This window comes from Rattus norvegicus, chromosome 15 (genome assembly GCF_021556685.1).
Source record: "Rattus norvegicus strain SHRSP/BbbUtx chromosome 15, alternate assembly SHRSP_T2T, whole genome shotgun sequence".
Classification (NCBI taxonomy): Eukaryota; Metazoa; Chordata; class Mammalia; order Rodentia; family Muridae; genus Rattus; species Rattus norvegicus.
Window position 1 is genome coordinate 55,986,650 of NC_141548.1, and position 18,084 is coordinate 56,004,733.

Below are 18,084 nucleotides of genomic sequence, written 5' to 3' on the forward strand. Positions count from 1 at the left end.
CATGAGGGTGAATGGAAGGGAAGGAGGGTCCTGGCTTGGTATTTCTATTGCTGAAATAAACACCATGACCAAAAACGGTGAGGAAAGGTTTATTTCAGCTTACAGTCCATCATAAAGGTAAGCCTGGGAGGGAACTGACCGAGAGACATGGAAGAGTGCTGCTTACTGGCTTGCTCCCCATGGCTTGCTCAGCCTGCTTTCCGATAGATAGCACCTAGGACCACCAGCCTAGGGATGGAGCTACCCACAGTGGGTGAGCCCCCCACATCAAAAATTCATGCCCCACAGACTTGCCTACTAGTTAATCTGGTGGAGGTATTTTCTCAATTAAGGCTCTCTTCCCAGATTGCCTAGCTTGTGTCAACTTGACAATCAAACAAGCAACACACACACACACACACACACACACACACACACACACACACACACCAGCAACAAAAACAAATCTGCGTGGTTAGAACTTTCATGTTACAGTCTGCAGACCAGCTAAAAAGGATGGGGATTCCCAGGGCAGGATGACTTCAAAGTTAGGCTATCTCAGTGATGTTAAATTTGATGAGACTCTGTGTTCTGTGGGACATGGCTTGTGTGATTCCTTTGCTAGAAGAAAGGGGGCTTTCTAGACAATAGCTATTACACAGCAAGTGTTCCCAGAAACTTTTACCAACTAAAATGAGGACTCTGATTCGTCACTAGAGGACTGGCTACTCGGGGCAGTAGAGAACTCCCAGGTAAGCAGATAAGGGATACTTTGGACGACAGCTGCTTCCTTGTCCTTTGGTTCCAACAAGTAATGTAGAGGAAGAAAGGCTCGACAGTCTCACAGAAGCCATGCCTAGGAGGGAGTGACAGTCTCACAAGACTGACCCACAAAAGGTCAAGAGGTAGAACTGATAGAGAAATGAAGAAGGGGAGGAGGGAAAGAGGAAGAGGAGAAGCAGGAAAACAGGAAGCAGGAGTCAGACAGGAAAAGGAAGAACAGGAAGGGAGGAAAGGAAAGGAAGAGAAACAGGAGGGAAAAGGAGGAAAAGCAGCACAGAAGCAGGAGGAAGAAGGGGAATGGGAGGAGGAGGAGGAAGAGGAGGAGGAAGAAGAGGAAGAGGAGGAAGAAGAAGAGGAGGAGGAAGAAGAAGAGGAGGAGGAAGAAGAAGAGGAGGAGGAGGGGAGGAGGAGGAAGAGGAAGAGGAAGAAGAGGAGGAGGAAGAGGAAGAAAAGAGGAGGAAGAAGAGGAGGAGGAAGAAGAGGAGGAGGAAGAAGGGAGGAGGAAGAGGAGGGGAGGAGGATCTCCATATTCCTCTCTCCGGTCAAAGAAAGGCAAGAAATAACTACTTCAGTCCCCTGCCCTCCTGTCCTAAAAGTACAGAGTATGGCTTCCTGTAGTAAAACCACATACAACTGACTGAGGTAACTGGACTGCAAACTTCTATTTTTCCCTCTCCTCAAATTGAAAACATATGAGGAGAAAGAAAGTCCCCAAGAGAACAAATGTAAGTAAATAGGAAAGTCACTCATGGCAGCCAGGTGCCATCAACACTTGTCAACAGAGCTCTCTAGATTGAGGCAAAAAGAAACTTGATATTCATCTTTTTTCTTTTTAAAATAAAAACATTCCCTGTAAACTTAAGTTTTAGCTTTGGGTGTATTTTAAAATATCATAGCTGAGAGTACATGATTATGAAAGGAGGAGTAAGTTGTAACTGATCCTTTTAGAAAAGAGTGTTCTTACAGTGAAAGAGAAGGCAGTAAGAAAAACAGAAACCCAGGCTCTGCAGGTGGTCCCTCCTCCCCTGGGCCACACGACAGTGTAATAGGCTTTCCCTTCGGAAATGGGTCCAGTCATTTCTGACACTTCCACAATGGTTATCGCAGGCACTTAAATGCAGTGGGGCTTCTTAATGCCTGAAAGGCTGTGCTGCACAGATGTGCTGTGAGTTAAAATTTTGTTTGTAGTTATCATTAGCATTATTTGCTTTTTATTACAATTAGGGAAAATGGTTTTATACACGCAAAAGAAAATGAAAGCGTGTGGTAATGAATGAAAAAAGTCCATCCCCTTATATGAGCTCACCTCAGATAAGGCAATGACTCCTATGCAGAGGTATTTTCTAATTCTTCCTTGAATGTAAGCCAGCGTGAGTAAGGTGAGAAACAGGGGCAGACACCTGAGCCCTCCACACTGCATTTTACAGAGCTCCTCCACACAGGTTCGGGAGCTGTTTCCATGTCTGGAACAAGCAGTAACAGGATGGCAAAAACCAGGCAGCTTTCAAAGTGCCACTAATAACTGCCAAATGAACCACACACCAACTGCTTCCAAATGTGCAATTTTGCACTGAGATGCCTTTCAAAAGACTCCATGGAAATCTGCTACTGCAGAAGCTTCCTACATGTGTCTACGTATATATGTAGAGTTAAACGGTTAATTATAACCTTTAATGAGACAACAATGTTCCTCTAGTAGACACCAGAGGGTAACAAAGCAAAAGCCCAATGCCAAGAATGGGTAATTCTTCTGGAGTTGTTGGCCAGTAAGGGCCCATTGGTCTTCAAACAATACGAGCTATTTCCAATGCTCTTGGTTACTCTCCAGAACTTGACAGTTAAGACCCTGCTTCTGAAGATGCCACATGTGTGAACACAGTGAAATCTAGCTGGTGCTGACCTGGAAGTGTCATCCCCACTGGCTACCATTCACAGAGCTTGAAAGTGCTATGCAGGCTACCAGGGAAACATGTAATCATCAATCATACCCTGGCCTGGCAAGGCATGCCCACTGGGATAATAGTGGCTCAAACATCATAGACTAATAATAGATCAATCATCATAATAAAGCACTTTCTGACTGGATTTAAGTCAACCCCACAAGGTGAAAACTATACCTAGCAGCATTAGAGATGGCTTGTTAGGTAATAGGCCCTAAAGCAGAATCTCCTCGTGTTCTGTCAAAACTTGACACTGTATTAAACTGACTCCCAGTGACTTATCATTATGTCCACAGTTCAAGACATCTCTCAACCCTTATCTGAGAGGCAGTGGATGAACTGCAAATGGCCAAGGCCAAGAGAATGAGAGACTCAGCTCTAAATGGAAACAATATACTCCATCCTCTCATCCCAAAGCTTGGGGATCATTGAGGAAGGGAGGGTGAGAAAGAGCAGAAGACACAGACGGTGGAGAACTATAGGGAAACAGTGGCATCTGGAGACAGCAGAGTGGCTCAACAGGAACTCGCAGCAGTTGCCACAGGACACACAGCATGGATGCAAGGCCAAATCTCAGCGTGAGGTGGAAACTGTGCATGAAGTCCTACTCCCTGCCGTGGAGTGATAGGCAACTGTTAGCTGCTGGGGGAGGGAAAGAGTGAGTGAGTGAGTGAGTGAGTGAGTGAGTGAGTGAGTGAGTGAGAGAGACAGAGAGAGGAGAGACAGAGAGACAGAGAGTGAGAAAGACAGAAAAAGAGACAGAGACAGAGACAGAGACAGAGTCAGAGAATTTTCTCTAAAAGTACAGCCCCTGGTAAATTGGCCATGCTTCTATGGAAAGCCATACATCCAAGAATACTTGGGTAGCACAAATTGGTCTTGAGTTAAACAACAACAAAAATGATGAATAGGACACAAAGGTGGCTGGGCAGGGAGGCAGGGTTGTATTAAATAAGAATTAGGGAATGGGGTAATTTGATCAACTCATGTTGTATGAAACTCTCAAAGAACTAATACAAAATTTTAAAGTATATTTTTGAAGTCAACACAATCTCTGGAAAGTAGAGTACTTGTCAAAGAAGTACTTGGCACTCAGCTTCCCATCTACTCATTCCTGACCCATAACCGTGCATGTGTGTGTATGTGTGTGTGCACTCGCACCCGTGCACACATGTTATCTATGCACATGTGTGTACATGTAGAAGGCAGAGTTGGCCATCAGGTGTCTTTCTCTTTTGCTCTTTCTTTTGTCTGTTCTAGTTTGCTTCAATATTTGAGACAGGGTCTGTGCTCTGAGTCTCCCTTCGGTCTCTGATAAAGAGCGCTGGTGAAAAGCAACTGGGAGGAGAACTTAGAGAGGGGAGGGTTTACTTCATTCACCTTGCAGATCACACCATTCACTGTTAGCAGAAACTATGGAGGAAGACTGCTTGCTGCTTCGCTCTCTGCCTTTAGCTGCCTTTCATAGACAGACCAGGACCACCTTCGTAGGGACAGTGCCACCCACACCTCTTACATCAATTAGCAATCAAGGCTCTCTCACACACATGTCCACAAACCAACCTGATAAAGACAACTCCTTTTTCAAGTGATTCTGGGCTATGTCGTGTTGCCAGTGAACGAGGCCAGTCTCTCATTGAACCTGTAGCCCACTGGCTTGGCCAGGCTGACTGACAAGTGAGCTCCAGAGATCCGTTTATCTCCACACTTCCTCAGTGCTAAGGTTACAGGTCACGCCTGGCTTTTATATGAACGCCAGGGATCCAAACATATGTCTAGGCTTATGGAGCAAGGACTTAACACATCAAGTTATTCCTTCAGACCCCTTAAGCACTTATAACTTCTAAGTAAATACGTCTACATGCTTAAACCCTCGTGCCCTGGACAACAGGGACATACTGCAAGAGCCCACGACAGGGCTGTCTCGGGGATACTGGGACTGACAATGCTAGGATCAGGGGAACCAAGTGTCCATGCAAAGCTGTAGGGTCATCGCTGGCACTAGTGACTGTGGCCTCAGTGCAGGGAGGACTCGGCTGTAGTATCACCCTCACACAGAGGCAGAATGCAGACACTGTGGGTTCCCTACCAGTGTCCCCAGATCCCCAAATCCTGATAGCCAGGATCTGCAGGACTGAGCTTGTCCCCTCCACTGTTAGCTTCAGGTTCCAGAATATCACACGCCTGTCCAAGAAGAATTCACACCACCATGTTATATGGACTGGTCAAGTCCCACGCCCCCAAATTCAGATATAGAAATCCTAACCCCAATACATCAGAATTCAATGGTATTTGGAGATGAGGCTTTAAAGGGGTAATTAAGTAACCTGAAGGGCACTACAATAGAGTTTAATCCTCTGGTATAACAGTAAAAAGAGACCAGGACACAGACACAGATAATGTGTTGGGGGAGAGGGGCAGGAAGTAGACTGACAACCATCTGTAAGCCACAGAGAAAGGCCTTGGCAAGGACAACCCAGAACAGTGAAGAGATACCTTCTTGTTATCTGCACTACCTTCTCTGTGGACCGTTAACAGCTAACGTATGTCCCACTAAGGGGTGTGCTGCTCTAGCCTCGATTCAAACTACAACTTGACCATCACTGTTCTGACATCTGTCGGTGAGATTATTAACTACTAATTATTAATTGTTAATTATTATCTATAATTATTAACAACAACTAATGTACACCACACACACACACACACACACACACACACACACACACACACACACACACGACTCCTCAAAAAGTAAACCAAAAAGGTGATGTCTCCCATTCTCTTCACTCTGCCCTCCTTTCTTACCTGGTGGTAAAACCTTAAGGTAATTTCTTCGGACATTCAGTTCCCGGAGAGACTTCAGCTGGCCTATCTGCTGGGGCAAGGCTGTGATCTCATTGCAGCTGACATCCTGCAGCAAAAGGAGGAGGGGGTTTCAGGGAATCAAACAGGGATAGCAAATGCCTTTTCCCAAGCATTACATGTGAATTCTCCTCAAAGAACTTAAATGCTTGGACAACTCTATATGATACATTTATACTGCTCTCCAGGTCCTAGTCAGTGGGACTCAACAGTGAAGAAAAGGAGTTTGCTTCACAATCTCCTTTGAGGGCACAAAAGATATTAGTAGCCTTTGCTAGCTGTTTCTGGCGCTTTTGATTTTCAGGTACTTGGACCTTACTCAATTCCCACCACAAATTTACCAGAGAATATTATTACTCACAGCTCAGGAAAAGGTGGCTTTATGGCCCCAGGCAAGCAGGTGCCAGTTGACATTAGGATGGAATTACCAGCCACCTTTTAGAAAGAAGGTTACATAGCTTCTCATCGTACCAAGCTCTTACACAGAGAAGTACTAGCCCACCAACTGGATATGTAATTTATTTCAAATGGACTTGTTGCCATGTGGCTGAAGGCTACGGCTGACGGCTGCACACATATTTGTTAAGCAAGTCTGTGAGGCATGAGGATTTAGCCACCTTCACTAACCCACTAACCTAGATTAGAACCAGCTCCTGCCGCATAAAATACAGGCAGTTCTTATCCTATAGACTCATTATTTCCCCCACATCTTTCCTTCAGCTCCTCTTCTTCTTCTCCTCCTCCCCCTCCCCCTCCTCTTCTTTCCCTCCTCCTTTTTCTCCCTTCCCCCTCCCCCTTCAGCTCTCTTCTCTCACATTCCTAGAACCTCCTTCAGTCTGAAGTGTGGTACCTCTCAGAGGGACTCTTGCATAGAGCATTCTCTGGCTGCCTCTGTCATCCATCCACCCGTCCGTTAGTCTACCCCGTCCTCCCACTCCCACCCCCATCCTTCCTTGTCAGACAGAGCTATCGTAGCACAGATTTCATTCTGTTGTTCACCAACATAAGCTTTCAGAAAGGCCCGGCCTCTGTGAGGATGTCTGTCAATTCCTCCAGGGCCACTCTCTGAATATTCCCTTACATCCTACGCTCTAACCATGCGCTCACCACTTGAAGTTTCAGTGTTGGCCAATGCCGTTTCACAGTCTCCAAATTCATTCAGGCTTCCTCCCCTGCTTGGTATGCAAGGTCTGGCATTGTCCTTCTGGCCTCCTACTCATTACTCATGGCTTGACCCAAGCCTCAAGTTAAAACTATTCCCATGATCCTCTCCTTCTTGGGTATTGCTCTGATCAATAGCCAAGAATGAGTATTTTCCTTCTGCCTTTGCGGGCAGGGTGTACCTGTAATTTACTTGCTCCCTTCTTCTCCCCCACCTGTAAAGCTGGAAGTTCCCAGGTGAAAGGACCCATGTCATGTTCTCTCCATCTCCTAGCAGGACACCAGGGATAAGGCAGGGATAAAATTTCTAATACCCTCTGATGTAGACACCCCACGATACTATGGCTCCTTGTACCTTGCGTCTGGGACCTCAGAATAGTTTAACATGTCAGTCAAATTCCATGCATGTCCCACTTGCTATTATAGAACCGAAGACAAATCCAGGCTCTAGGCTGTCCCAGTGAGGTGGCATATCAAGCAGGGGGAGACTGAATGAGTTTGGAGACTGAAACAGCACTGGGTTATGATGTAGCCCAGTCACCTATGAACCTGCAAGGCAACCTTTCACTTCAGAGGTCGCCAAGGCCTTGTTCAAAACTCTGTTCTACTTTCCTTCAGACTAGATGAATGCATCACTGACAAATCGATCTCTTGCTGGACTCCACCCCCACAACCAGGATCCCTGTGAGACCAGGCTCCATCAGTCATCGATCCCCATCCACTAGCCTTGCCCCCAGGTGATCCCCAATGGGCACTGCTTCACAGAAGCACATAGACTAGTGCCAAGACTGCAGTCCATCGAAAGGGTGTGCACGGTGTAGCTAACACACTGTACTCTCCTAGCTTCAACTATGTGAGGAGGAAGTAGGAGGAGAGAGATTAGGGACACAGAATTTTCAGGGGTACCACCTTAGCTGCTGCCCTTGTCCTGATCCAAAAAAGCCACACACATCTCTAATGTTTAAAACAAAATCACAAAACAACAATAAATGACCACCAGTACATCTGCAGAGACAAAAATATATAAGAACATAAAGTCAGAATTAGGTGATGGTCTGGTGCTGATCAGCCACAGAGCCCAAAAGCAAAGCCTTCCAGTGAGAACTGGACCTCCCCAAGCCTTAACGAAGTTAGGAATCAGCACCGGGTCTACTCCACTGTGGTTCACAGCAGCCCTCACAAGCATGGAACCCAGACCAGCCTGAGGTCACTGTCACAGGAGATCATGCTACAGCCCTCCAGACTCCAGATCAGGCCTGACACAGGACTGACAGTGTCGGAAGTGGAGACATGGTTTGGGGGAAGGAAGAATCTGCAGGGATTATTTTCTGTCTGAGGAGAGAATTCTTGTTATTGAAGTATACATTAAGTTTCTGTAAGTCTTATAAGCAACTACATGAAAAAGTTGCTTGTGGAGATTCATCTCAAGTGACATCGACCATTTCCACAGCCTCGAATGACAAAATGAATATGATTATTTTTCTTAAAAGAAAATAATGTTTAGGCAACATACTCACAGAATGGCCATTCCTGAAATCAAACTCAGCTTTGCTCCACTCTTAGAGAGGAAAAAAAAATACATACATATATACATACATACACACACATATATATATGTATATATATAAAAGTATATATAACCCCATTACACACATATACACACAGTGAATATACGCGTGTGTGTGTGTGTGTGTGTGTGTGTGTGTGTGTGTGTGTGTGTGTGAACTGTCCCAAGTTTATGGTAGCATCAAAGTATGCTGGACCCCTAAAGCCAGGATGATTCTCCCCAGCACAACCCCCTAACACCATGGCCTTAACAAACAAACCCTGCTCCTGCAGGCCGTATCTAAGCTCACCCTGGTAAAGTCAGCATGTGCTCACCACACATAAGACAGTGCTGCATCTCAATCTTTCCATCTAAGAAACAGGACGCCCATGGACACACTCAAGCACAGAGGCCTGTCCGGGTTTGGAAGAGTATCTGGCAAGGATCGGTTATATTAATAAGACTCTACGTCCCTACTCCTACGAGTTAGGTCCCCCTCCCATAATATGATAGGCATAATACAACATATAATAAAGTAGGAATAGATTTCTCAAGCAGGCTTGATAGGAATGGATTTTCCAAGACAGGCTATCGCCCACTGTATATTCAATATGGTGAAAACAGGGCAAATCCTATTTCCCAGGAGACTCTGAACCTAACCAAATTTAAAAGAGGTTATGAGTTTCATCATAAAAATAAACCCCAGGGTACTTATGTCTAATTAGCGGAAGGAGGAGTGTGAAAAAGCAGTAATTATCTCCATGTCTGGGGAGGTTTCAGTCTTGAAAATTCATAAGCAATGTTTCTAGAATGGCCTCATTCTCTAGAACATTTCTGTACAAACTTAGGGAGTTTCAAAAGATTATTTGGAAAAAATAATATTTAAAAAATAAATTTTAAAACAAACAGCAATCAATGTTTTACATGTTTGTAATTAGTAAAGAGTATCAGATTGTAAATTCTACATTAACTTACTTACTAGAACATCCAAATTAATTCCTTCTGAATATTCTATCAGCCCCAAGCTACTGTCTTCGAGAATAACCCACCTGAGCCTCATTAACTCGCTGTACATTCAACATTACAACATCACAATCATACAACACGAGGACCATGAGAAACTGTTACACCACAATCGTACAACACAAGAACCATGAGAAACTGTAACATCACAATCATACAACACGAGAACCATGAGAAACTGTTACATCACAATCATACAACACGAGAACCATGAGAAACTGTTACACCACAATCGCACAGCAGGAGAACCATGAGAAACTGCTACAAATACTTGCTGACTGAATTCATCCTGACAGAGAAGGGGATCTAGTTATAACAATTTAAATACTCAAACATAAGCTTTTCACGGACTTGCTAACCCAACTCTATTGTTTAGATCCTAACAATGACTTAAACCCCACTCAGGGACGGACGCCGTGGTCTAAAACCAGCAGAAGAAGGTCTATAAGAAAATTAGGTCTTTAGGTAATTGGTGCAAAAGCAAATTATCAACAGTCTCCAAGCAGCGTGGACCCCGCCCCCCGCAGAAATGCCTTTTGTATATCTCACTGTACAACTCCAGGCAAGGGTCCTGCTCTTTGTGTGCACACATAAAAAGGAGGGATGAGCACCAGAGTGATGACTCAGTCACCTGACCAAAGTCACCTGCTGCAAAAGTCTGAGGACTTGAGTTTAATCCCTGACTCCTGGAAACCACAAGGTAGGAGGAGGGGCCTCACTCCCGCAAAGGAGGGGGCTCAGACCTGAAAGTTTCCTAACCTGCACACACTAAATAAATAAATAAATATTTCTATTTTTTTTCTCTATACCAGGAAAACCCACTGACTACCCAAGAAGTTAATGAGAACATTAAGTGGTACTCAGTAATGTCAATTTTCATTTTTTGGTAATAAAACAACCCCCAATGCCTACAGTCAGAACTTGTAAAAAGAAAAAAAATGTGTATTAACTTAAGCTTCAGCCCTTCAAAGAAGCAGCCTTTGATGTAATGAATGATCTCCTCACACCCTGGCCTCTCCATTGTGAACCTATGCCTAAGAGCTTTCCATATACCCACAAACACAGGCTCCACTCCCTGTTCTTGATAATAAAGGCAGAAATGGAAGGCACAGAGGGGTCCTGAGTAACTCCTATGTTTCCACAGAAACCAGGAAAGGTCAAAGGCATTTCCAGAGAGCACTAATAGACAACTGATTACAGCAGACACGCTAGCACACAATCCCACACCTACCACAGAGGCAGGTCACCGGGCACAAAATCATGGGGGAAGGCTCTCTCCAGAAGCTTGTCATCAGTCTCTTAGCTCAAATTCTCCACACAGCCAAACATGACTGAAAAGTAAAAACCTGGGTGTCTAGTCAGGGCCTGGAGATGTGCCTTCCTATGAGCAGGACTGGATCCAGCCTGGTGGGCTTCCTGACTATAAAGGAAGGGCCTAAGTCAGGCCCTCTGTTCTTTTGCATGGCAGACAGGATGCTCACCCAATAAGGGAGTGAGTGGGGGAGGACATGAGAGAAAGCAAACAAGGCCAGCAAGGCCAGCAAGCCACTCAGTACACAGCACCAGTGTGGAAATCCTGGGTCCTTGGCAAAGGTCTCACCTATAAAAGGACCCAACTTTACTGAGCTGTTAACATGCTAGTCTTCAAAGATGCTAGTTAACTATAACATGTGGCCTTGATATAGCACCTCTCACCAGAGACACCTCATCTGTAGCAGGATTGTACAGAAAAACCACATTTCCAGAAATGGCTCAGCCAGTGAAACCCTTGTAGAAGTTTGTATCCCTAGCAACTGTTAAAAAGCTAGGAACAGGAGCAGCTGCCTGTAATCCCAGCCCTGGGGGAGGGACAGAGACTAGAAGACTCCTGGGGCTGACAGGACAGCTAGTCTAGCTCAGTCAGTGAGAGATCCTACCTCAAAGAATAAAGCAAAGGGGCCAGAGTCTGGGCTCAGTAGGAATCCAGATGCTCAGTAAATGAGCCTTCTCTCTTCTCTTTTCCCACAAAGCAGCGTGTGCACACGCACATATACAATATCTAAGCTGCAAGATAAACTTTTGAGGGACAGTGAGGAAACTATTCTGAGTGGGCCAGGCAGTCTGAAGGCTCTAGATTGTCTTATCGGTAGTGACTCTAAGAGGATCAGATACAGAGTAAGGATTCCATCCATTGCTCTGCACCAGTGCCTGCATCAGACGGAAAATGCACACAGGCCGAGAAGAAGAATGGCTAGGTGTTGGCTGCCCAGGGTGTTGGCTGGGTAGGCAGATGGCTGTGCAAGACAATGGCTGGGTGAGGCAACAGCTATGCTGGAGGATGATGGCTGTGCTGGGAGAAGGGAGCACAGGTGTGGGGCAATGGCCCTGTGGGACAGTAGCTGGTGCAGGGTGCTGCCCGTGCGGGGCCATGGCTGACATGAGATCCTGTTTGTCTTAAGACTCTAAGGTAGTTGTGGTTGTGATGGCAAGGCTAAGACACTGTTTTGAAGCTTGCCTTCCTTGCAGAAATAAGAAGGAGCAACTGCTTTCTTTCTGATGGCCGAGGTATTTGAGCTTTGTTTCTAAAGTGGACATTAACTCTGGAATGTTCGTGCACACTTAGAAGTGGTCTGTTCGGAACACTCTGATGGGAAAGCACTTGAAACAGCTTTTCCAAAACAGCCAGCAAACAATGCTTAGGGTCCAGTAGGCGGAGTGATTTCCTCAGCACTCAAGCCTTAAATGGTGACTTTTCTGAATGCTCCGGGGAGTGCCCAACTTTATTTAAAAAAAAAAATTGGTAATCTGTAACTAGGAAAACAAAGGCCTCCTGCTCAAGAGTGAGATCTGGCTCTCCAGGGAACTCTCTCCCCAACTGATAACTAAAAATAATCTGACACGACATGATCACCTACAGTAACACTACTATTTTAATCCAAAAATAAATAAATAAATAAAAGTAAATCAGAGATAAATGAGGATGGATGGAAAATAATCCCTTTTTAGTCTATGACCTTAATCAAGGCTGGCCATATATCACTTCTGCACGGTTAAGTAAGGTCATTAGTCTACTTTGCCTGCTTCACAAATAAATGTTATTCATGTTTGTTTGTTGTTTGTTTCCTCTTAGTGTGTAAGCACACAACAGAACACATGTGGAGGTCAGAGGAAAACTATGGGAGTCCATTCTCTCCTGCCACCATGTGGGTCCAACGGACTGAACTCAAGCCATCAGGCTTGGTGACAAGTCTCTTTACCCACTGAACCAGCCCACTGCATCCCCCCCAAAAAAATGCTTTTTACCAAAAGCACACCTGCCCAGACCCAGGGAGCAACAGATAGAGCACGCCAACGCCACAGAGCTGGCACATCAAAGCGGTGGCTGTCATGTTGGCATTGAGCACTAGTGTGTGGCTGATCCTACGTGGGGGGCATGACCCTGCACGACGCATACTGGACTTGGTAGGAAAGGCTTAGTACAAATGCTAGGATATAAACAGTCCCGTCTTGACAGTTTTCTCTCAAATACACACTGGGGTCATAATTTTTGCCTATCTAGAGTTAAATATAATGTATAGCAAGGGCTTTCTCTTGTTTCTTTTAACTGTTTAAACATGGTCATTTAAATCACATTTTTTGTGTGCCTTGGATGTCTACTGGACAGTGTCACCGATGAAGGTATTTCAGCTCAAGTTACTATGAGCAGTGACACTTCCATATGTCCTTGTCTCACCAGCCTGGGTTCCAGCATTTGGTCACGAGGTCAAGAGGTTAGACTATGCAGCTTCTACAACATGCTGGCACTCTGACATTCTGTAACTTGCAGGTCTGGGGGAGACGGCGCTGTGGCAGTAGTAAGGTAGATGTAGAACAGGAACTGGGAACCCCAGCAAAGATCACGTCACTGCACAAAGAACACACAGCGTGTATCCTGAACTGGAGACAGCACTGCTCCAACATGCCAAACTCCTTACAGAATCCCAGAACCCTGCTTCCAGGCAGGCATGGTGCACAAGGAGCTGAGAGTGCTACATCTTCATCTGAAGGAACACAGAAGACTGGCTTCCAGGAACCCAGGACAGGGTTTTAAAGCCCACGCCCACAATGACACACTTCCTCCAACAAGATTACACCTACTCCAACAAGGCAACACCCCCTAATAGTGCCACTCCCTCCGAGCATATTCAAACCACCACAGGTGGAGGAGCCTATGGTGGTGTTAGGGGGTCAGGGGACCCTTTAAGGGGTGGAGTCTATCAGAAGGTGATTGAAGTAACAAAACATGCTCTTAAACAAGGTTATCATAGTACTTACAGGATCCCAGTAAGGACCAATGAGAGTGGATCATCATAAAAGAGCAAAACTGGTCCCTCTCTCTCCTTGGCTTCCTATCTAGCCATGTGCTCTTTCCCTCACACATTTGCTCCCACCATGATGCTATCAGCTATGAGGACCACTCAGGAGTGGCCAGACGGATCAGTACTCTCAGCCTCCAAAACCTCGGTCTATATAAGCGACCTGTTGTATGAAATTCTCAGTCTCAGGTATTTTGTTAGAGCCATGGGAGAGGATGATCACAGACTTGTCCTTGTCCTTCTGTGACAAAGTCTTTCAGGGGACCTTTAATGACTACAGTCAGGTAACAAACAAGAGCATCTTAGAAATCAGTAACATACCAACTCCATTAACTGTTTGAGCTGACCTATCTCTTCAGGCAGGGATCCAAGCTTGTTGTTGCTTGCGATTAAGACTTTGAGAGGCAGACCACACAGGCAGGCGGGCAGGGCAGACAGCTGATTTCGACTGTAAAGACAATACAACAAGAACACATGTAAACAGAAAGGCCACGTCACCGTGCTGCCTGTGAGAGGGTTCTCTTCTGTTGGCAGTGTGCTTTCCTTTGTGTTGTTGGAGATCTCTACATAGGCCTGGCAGTTCTGGAATCCCCAATAGCCTAGGATGGCTTGCTACAGTGTGGTCCTCTCTCTCTGCATCCACGGCGCCACAATCAAAGCCCTGTAGCACCATGCTCAGCTGGGAACATTTTGCAAATATAAAAACTGGGGTTGGGGATTTAGCTCAGTGGTAGAGTGCTTGCCTAGGAAGCGCAAGGCCCTGGGTTCGGTCCCCAGCTCTGAAAAAAAGAACCAAAAAAAAAAAAAAAACTCCGATACTGCTGTCTATGAAATCACTCAAATTTTAAATTTCAAGTGCACAAGGGGGAATGAAACAAATAAAAAAAAGAATGAAGGCTTGATAGACAAGACCGAATAACAAATATCAAAATGCAATCTGACAGCTACGTTGAGATTCTGTTTACACTGGTCAGAATGGCCAAGCTGGGTAAAAAAACGACAGCTCCTGCTGTGGGGAGACAGAGCTAGGGGCACACACACCCATCGTTGGTGGGAGCATCACCTTGCACAACCCCTCGGGAAAGCAGCGTGGCAGTGGGAACTGACGGACCTCAAGATCCAGCTATACCACTCAGGGCAGATAACCAGAGGACACCTCACCCTCTCACAGAGACACGTGCTCAGCCATGAGCATGGCTGCTCTCTCCACAATAGCCAGAAGCTGGAAACAACCTAGATGTCCCTCAGCAGATGAACAGATAATGAACAGAGTGGTCTCTTTGTACCTCAGATTATTTATTACTCAGCTATTTAAAAACTGAAATTCTCAGGTAAGTGGATAGAACTAGCAAGAATTATTCGGAATGAGATAACCAAGACCCAAAAGAACAACTATGGAATGCATTTGCGCATATGCGGATGTCAGCTATTAAGTTTCTGCAAGCAGAGCTACAATCCACATAACTGTGGGTAGACCCAGTAAGAGACTGGGGGAGATTAGATAGTTATGGGTGGTGGGAGAGTAGAGAGAGGGGGACCATCGGATCCCTCCTGTCAGGGCACAGGGAACTCTGTGGAAGAGGAGGCAAAAAGATTGAAAGAGTCAGGGGTGATGGAAACACTGAGAAAACAAGGCCTTCCAGACGCAACAGGGCTGACACGCGTATGAACTCACAGAGACTGTGGCAGCAGACATGGGGCCTGCACAGGGCTAAGCCAGATGGGGACCCACTGCTGAGAGTGGAAGTGGACACGAAGCCCCACGCCTAACCCAGAGGCTATCTCCAACTGATAACTGCTTACACAGGAAAAGTTCCTTTTCTCCAACAGAACCTCGCCGGATATACAAACCACTTGTAAGGGCAGGAACCATGCCCAGCAGTAGTGGGGTGTGGAGTGTGGGGTGTGTGTGGGGTGTGTGTGTGTGTGTGTGTGTGTGTGTGTGTGTGTGTGTGTGTGTTTTGTGTGATGTGTGTGTGATGTCTGTGATGTGTGTGTTTTGTGTGGTGTGTGTGTGTGTGTCTGGTGTGGGGTGTGTGTGTGTGTGTGTGTGTCTGTATGTGTTTATGTGTATGATGTCATACAGGTGAGGCAGGTACAAGACAGAACGAGGCTTGTCATTGGATGAGAAGGAAGGATGGGTGGGAGAAAAGTCTGAGGGAAGAGGAGGAAACTGGCAGAGAAGCTGCCTGTTGGTATTTCAGTTCCACGATGAGCTGCAAAGTTCCCATCTAAGCACCCGGTCTGATCACTCTACACGCATCAAATCATCACACTGTGGCTCACAAGCCTCACCGACTCCTGTGTGTGCATGATAAACACACAGAGTGGCCCTCTGTGGGAGGCAGCTTTGCACAATGGGAGTCATGGAGCTCCTTGGACAGAAGGACAAAAGGACAGAAGGCAGAAGGAAAACCTTTCTCTCAAACCAAGAGCAATGGGGGCCGCAGCTGATACAACTTTGGCCATAAACCATCCCCAGAGCCCCGAGCTATAGGCTACCTCTTAAAAGCCCAGCCAGGCTGGAGGCATGGCTCAGCAGTTACGAGCACTGGCTGTTCTTCAAGAGGACCTGAGTTCAATTCCCAGCAACCATATGGCGGCTCACAATGTCTGTAGCTCTGCTTCCAGGGGACCTAACAGCCTCACGAAGACACACATGCAGGCAAAATATGAGTTCACGTGAAATAAAAATAAAACATTAAAGGAAAAAACACCCACTAGCCTCCAACAGTACCGCCATCAGGTACTACACCTCACCACAAGCCCCAAAGCAAGGGGCCTACAGACTAGACTGGAACTTCCAAAAGAAAGACAAAGCCAACCTCTTCTCTTTAAGTGGATTATTTCAGTTGTTCTGTTACGCTAACAGATTGACAGCTATCTAACCAGACTCTCCTGACGGCACGGACAGGAACCCCAGTCAGACAGGACCGAGGCAACCAATACTTCAGAGGCACTGTGTGATCAAAAAATAAATAAAAATAAGTTAAGGACATTTAGAGTTTCCTGGTAGACGACTTCTTTCTTTCTCTCCTTCCCTCTTCCTCCTCCCTCTTCCTCTTCCTCTTCAATGTTTAGGAGTGTTTTGTCTGAGAGCATGTATCGTATAAGTGCAGGTGCCTACACAGAGCATCAGATCCCCCAGGAGTAGAATTATCAATAGTTATAAACCACCACGTGGCTTCTGGAAACTGAACCTGGGTCCTCTGAAAGAGCAGGAGGTGCTCCTGACCACTGAGCCATTTCTCCAGCACCCAAGATTTTTAATAATGATTTTAGGCATGAAATGGAAGAAAAAGAGAGGTGTTTGGGGGCGGGGGTGTAAAGTAAGAATGTCCATGTGCACAGGTGTTTTCCTCAGAGGAGAGCCACTGTTGGTAGGGAGGAGAGAATTACAGCAACCCAAAGATCAGTGGGGTTCACTCAGCGCCACACTGTTAAAACAAGAGCTGCTGTATCTGAAGTCAGCCTGAGTCAGCAAAGGAGCTGAGGAAAAGAAGAGAGAAATGCCGCCTTCTACCAAAGGATGCCTGGAACCCAGAGGGCCAGCTTCCCAGAACAGCCAACCAAGTCTGACAGAGGCTTTTCTCCACTCTGTATGCAGAGCTAGACACACACGAGTCTCCGAATTTCCCACTGTCCACGTTTGGTTTTCTAAGACAGAGAAAGAGAGTCAATTCATGAAACTCGACCGACTCTCCACATGTTCACATCAGCATTTATCTCAGTCTCCTCCCTGGCAGAGCCCTACGCCACACTACCACAGAGACAGGTGGGTACAGTTCTCTGACTTTCTTTCCCCGTCACTGTATGGATGAAGCCAGCAGCATGTGAGTGCAACATCTTCCCTGTGTTTGTGTGCACATGCATAACATGTCAACTTCATACCCTCTGTGCATGTACCTTCACATGTCAAAACATCTGTAAGTCACAGTAAGAAAGATTTCTAACATATCGAAATATCACCAGTGGTCATTTGGGGATATCTAATAAGTGTTTTTTTGTTTGCCTTTGCACACACATTGCTATATTTTCTGAAATTCTTATAAGTGTTTTCATAGTAAGAAAAAAATCATCATGTAAGAAGGTATTAGATATTTCTCTCATGGGTGTTTCTATCCATGAAAACTCCCTGATATGCAGTACTCCATGCACTGTGATGCATACGCTGTACTAGAGGCCCCTCCTCCCATGCACATAGTAAAGAGCAGGAATCTGGTCCACCAAAAGGCAAGTCTGACCTGCGGGCTCAGAAAAGGCAGGTGCTCTGCTGAGCCAAGAGCTCAGTATCACCCCTACTCCCGGCACTTGGTGTCCAGCTAGCTCTATTAGAGCAAGACATAGCACACCAACACTTTCTCCCGTGGCCCAGATCTGCAGGAAAGCGATTTCTACAACAGGGCAGAAAGCTTTCCCATAAAGGTTCAGAAGGAGAGAATAAGTGGGGAGC

The 18,084-nt window shown here is 45.9% G+C and overlaps 1 protein-coding gene across 14 annotated transcripts in view; it reads right to left on the reverse strand.

The window, feature by feature from the left end:
• Positions 1-18,084, reverse strand: part of Lrch1 (leucine rich repeats and calponin homology domain containing 1) — a 204,739-nt gene that overhangs the window by 86,873 nt on the left and 99,782 nt on the right. For 9 of the 14 annotated variants that reach the window (XM_087586443.1, XM_087586442.1, XM_087586437.1 and 6 more), the window contains 2 exon segments: positions 13,953-14,079; positions 5,511-5,616 (listed from right to left, as the gene is read on the reverse strand). In XM_087586443.1, the coding sequence (XP_087442569.1) occupies positions 5,511-5,616; positions 13,953-14,079 (233 nt within the window). 14 annotated transcript variants of the gene reach the window in all.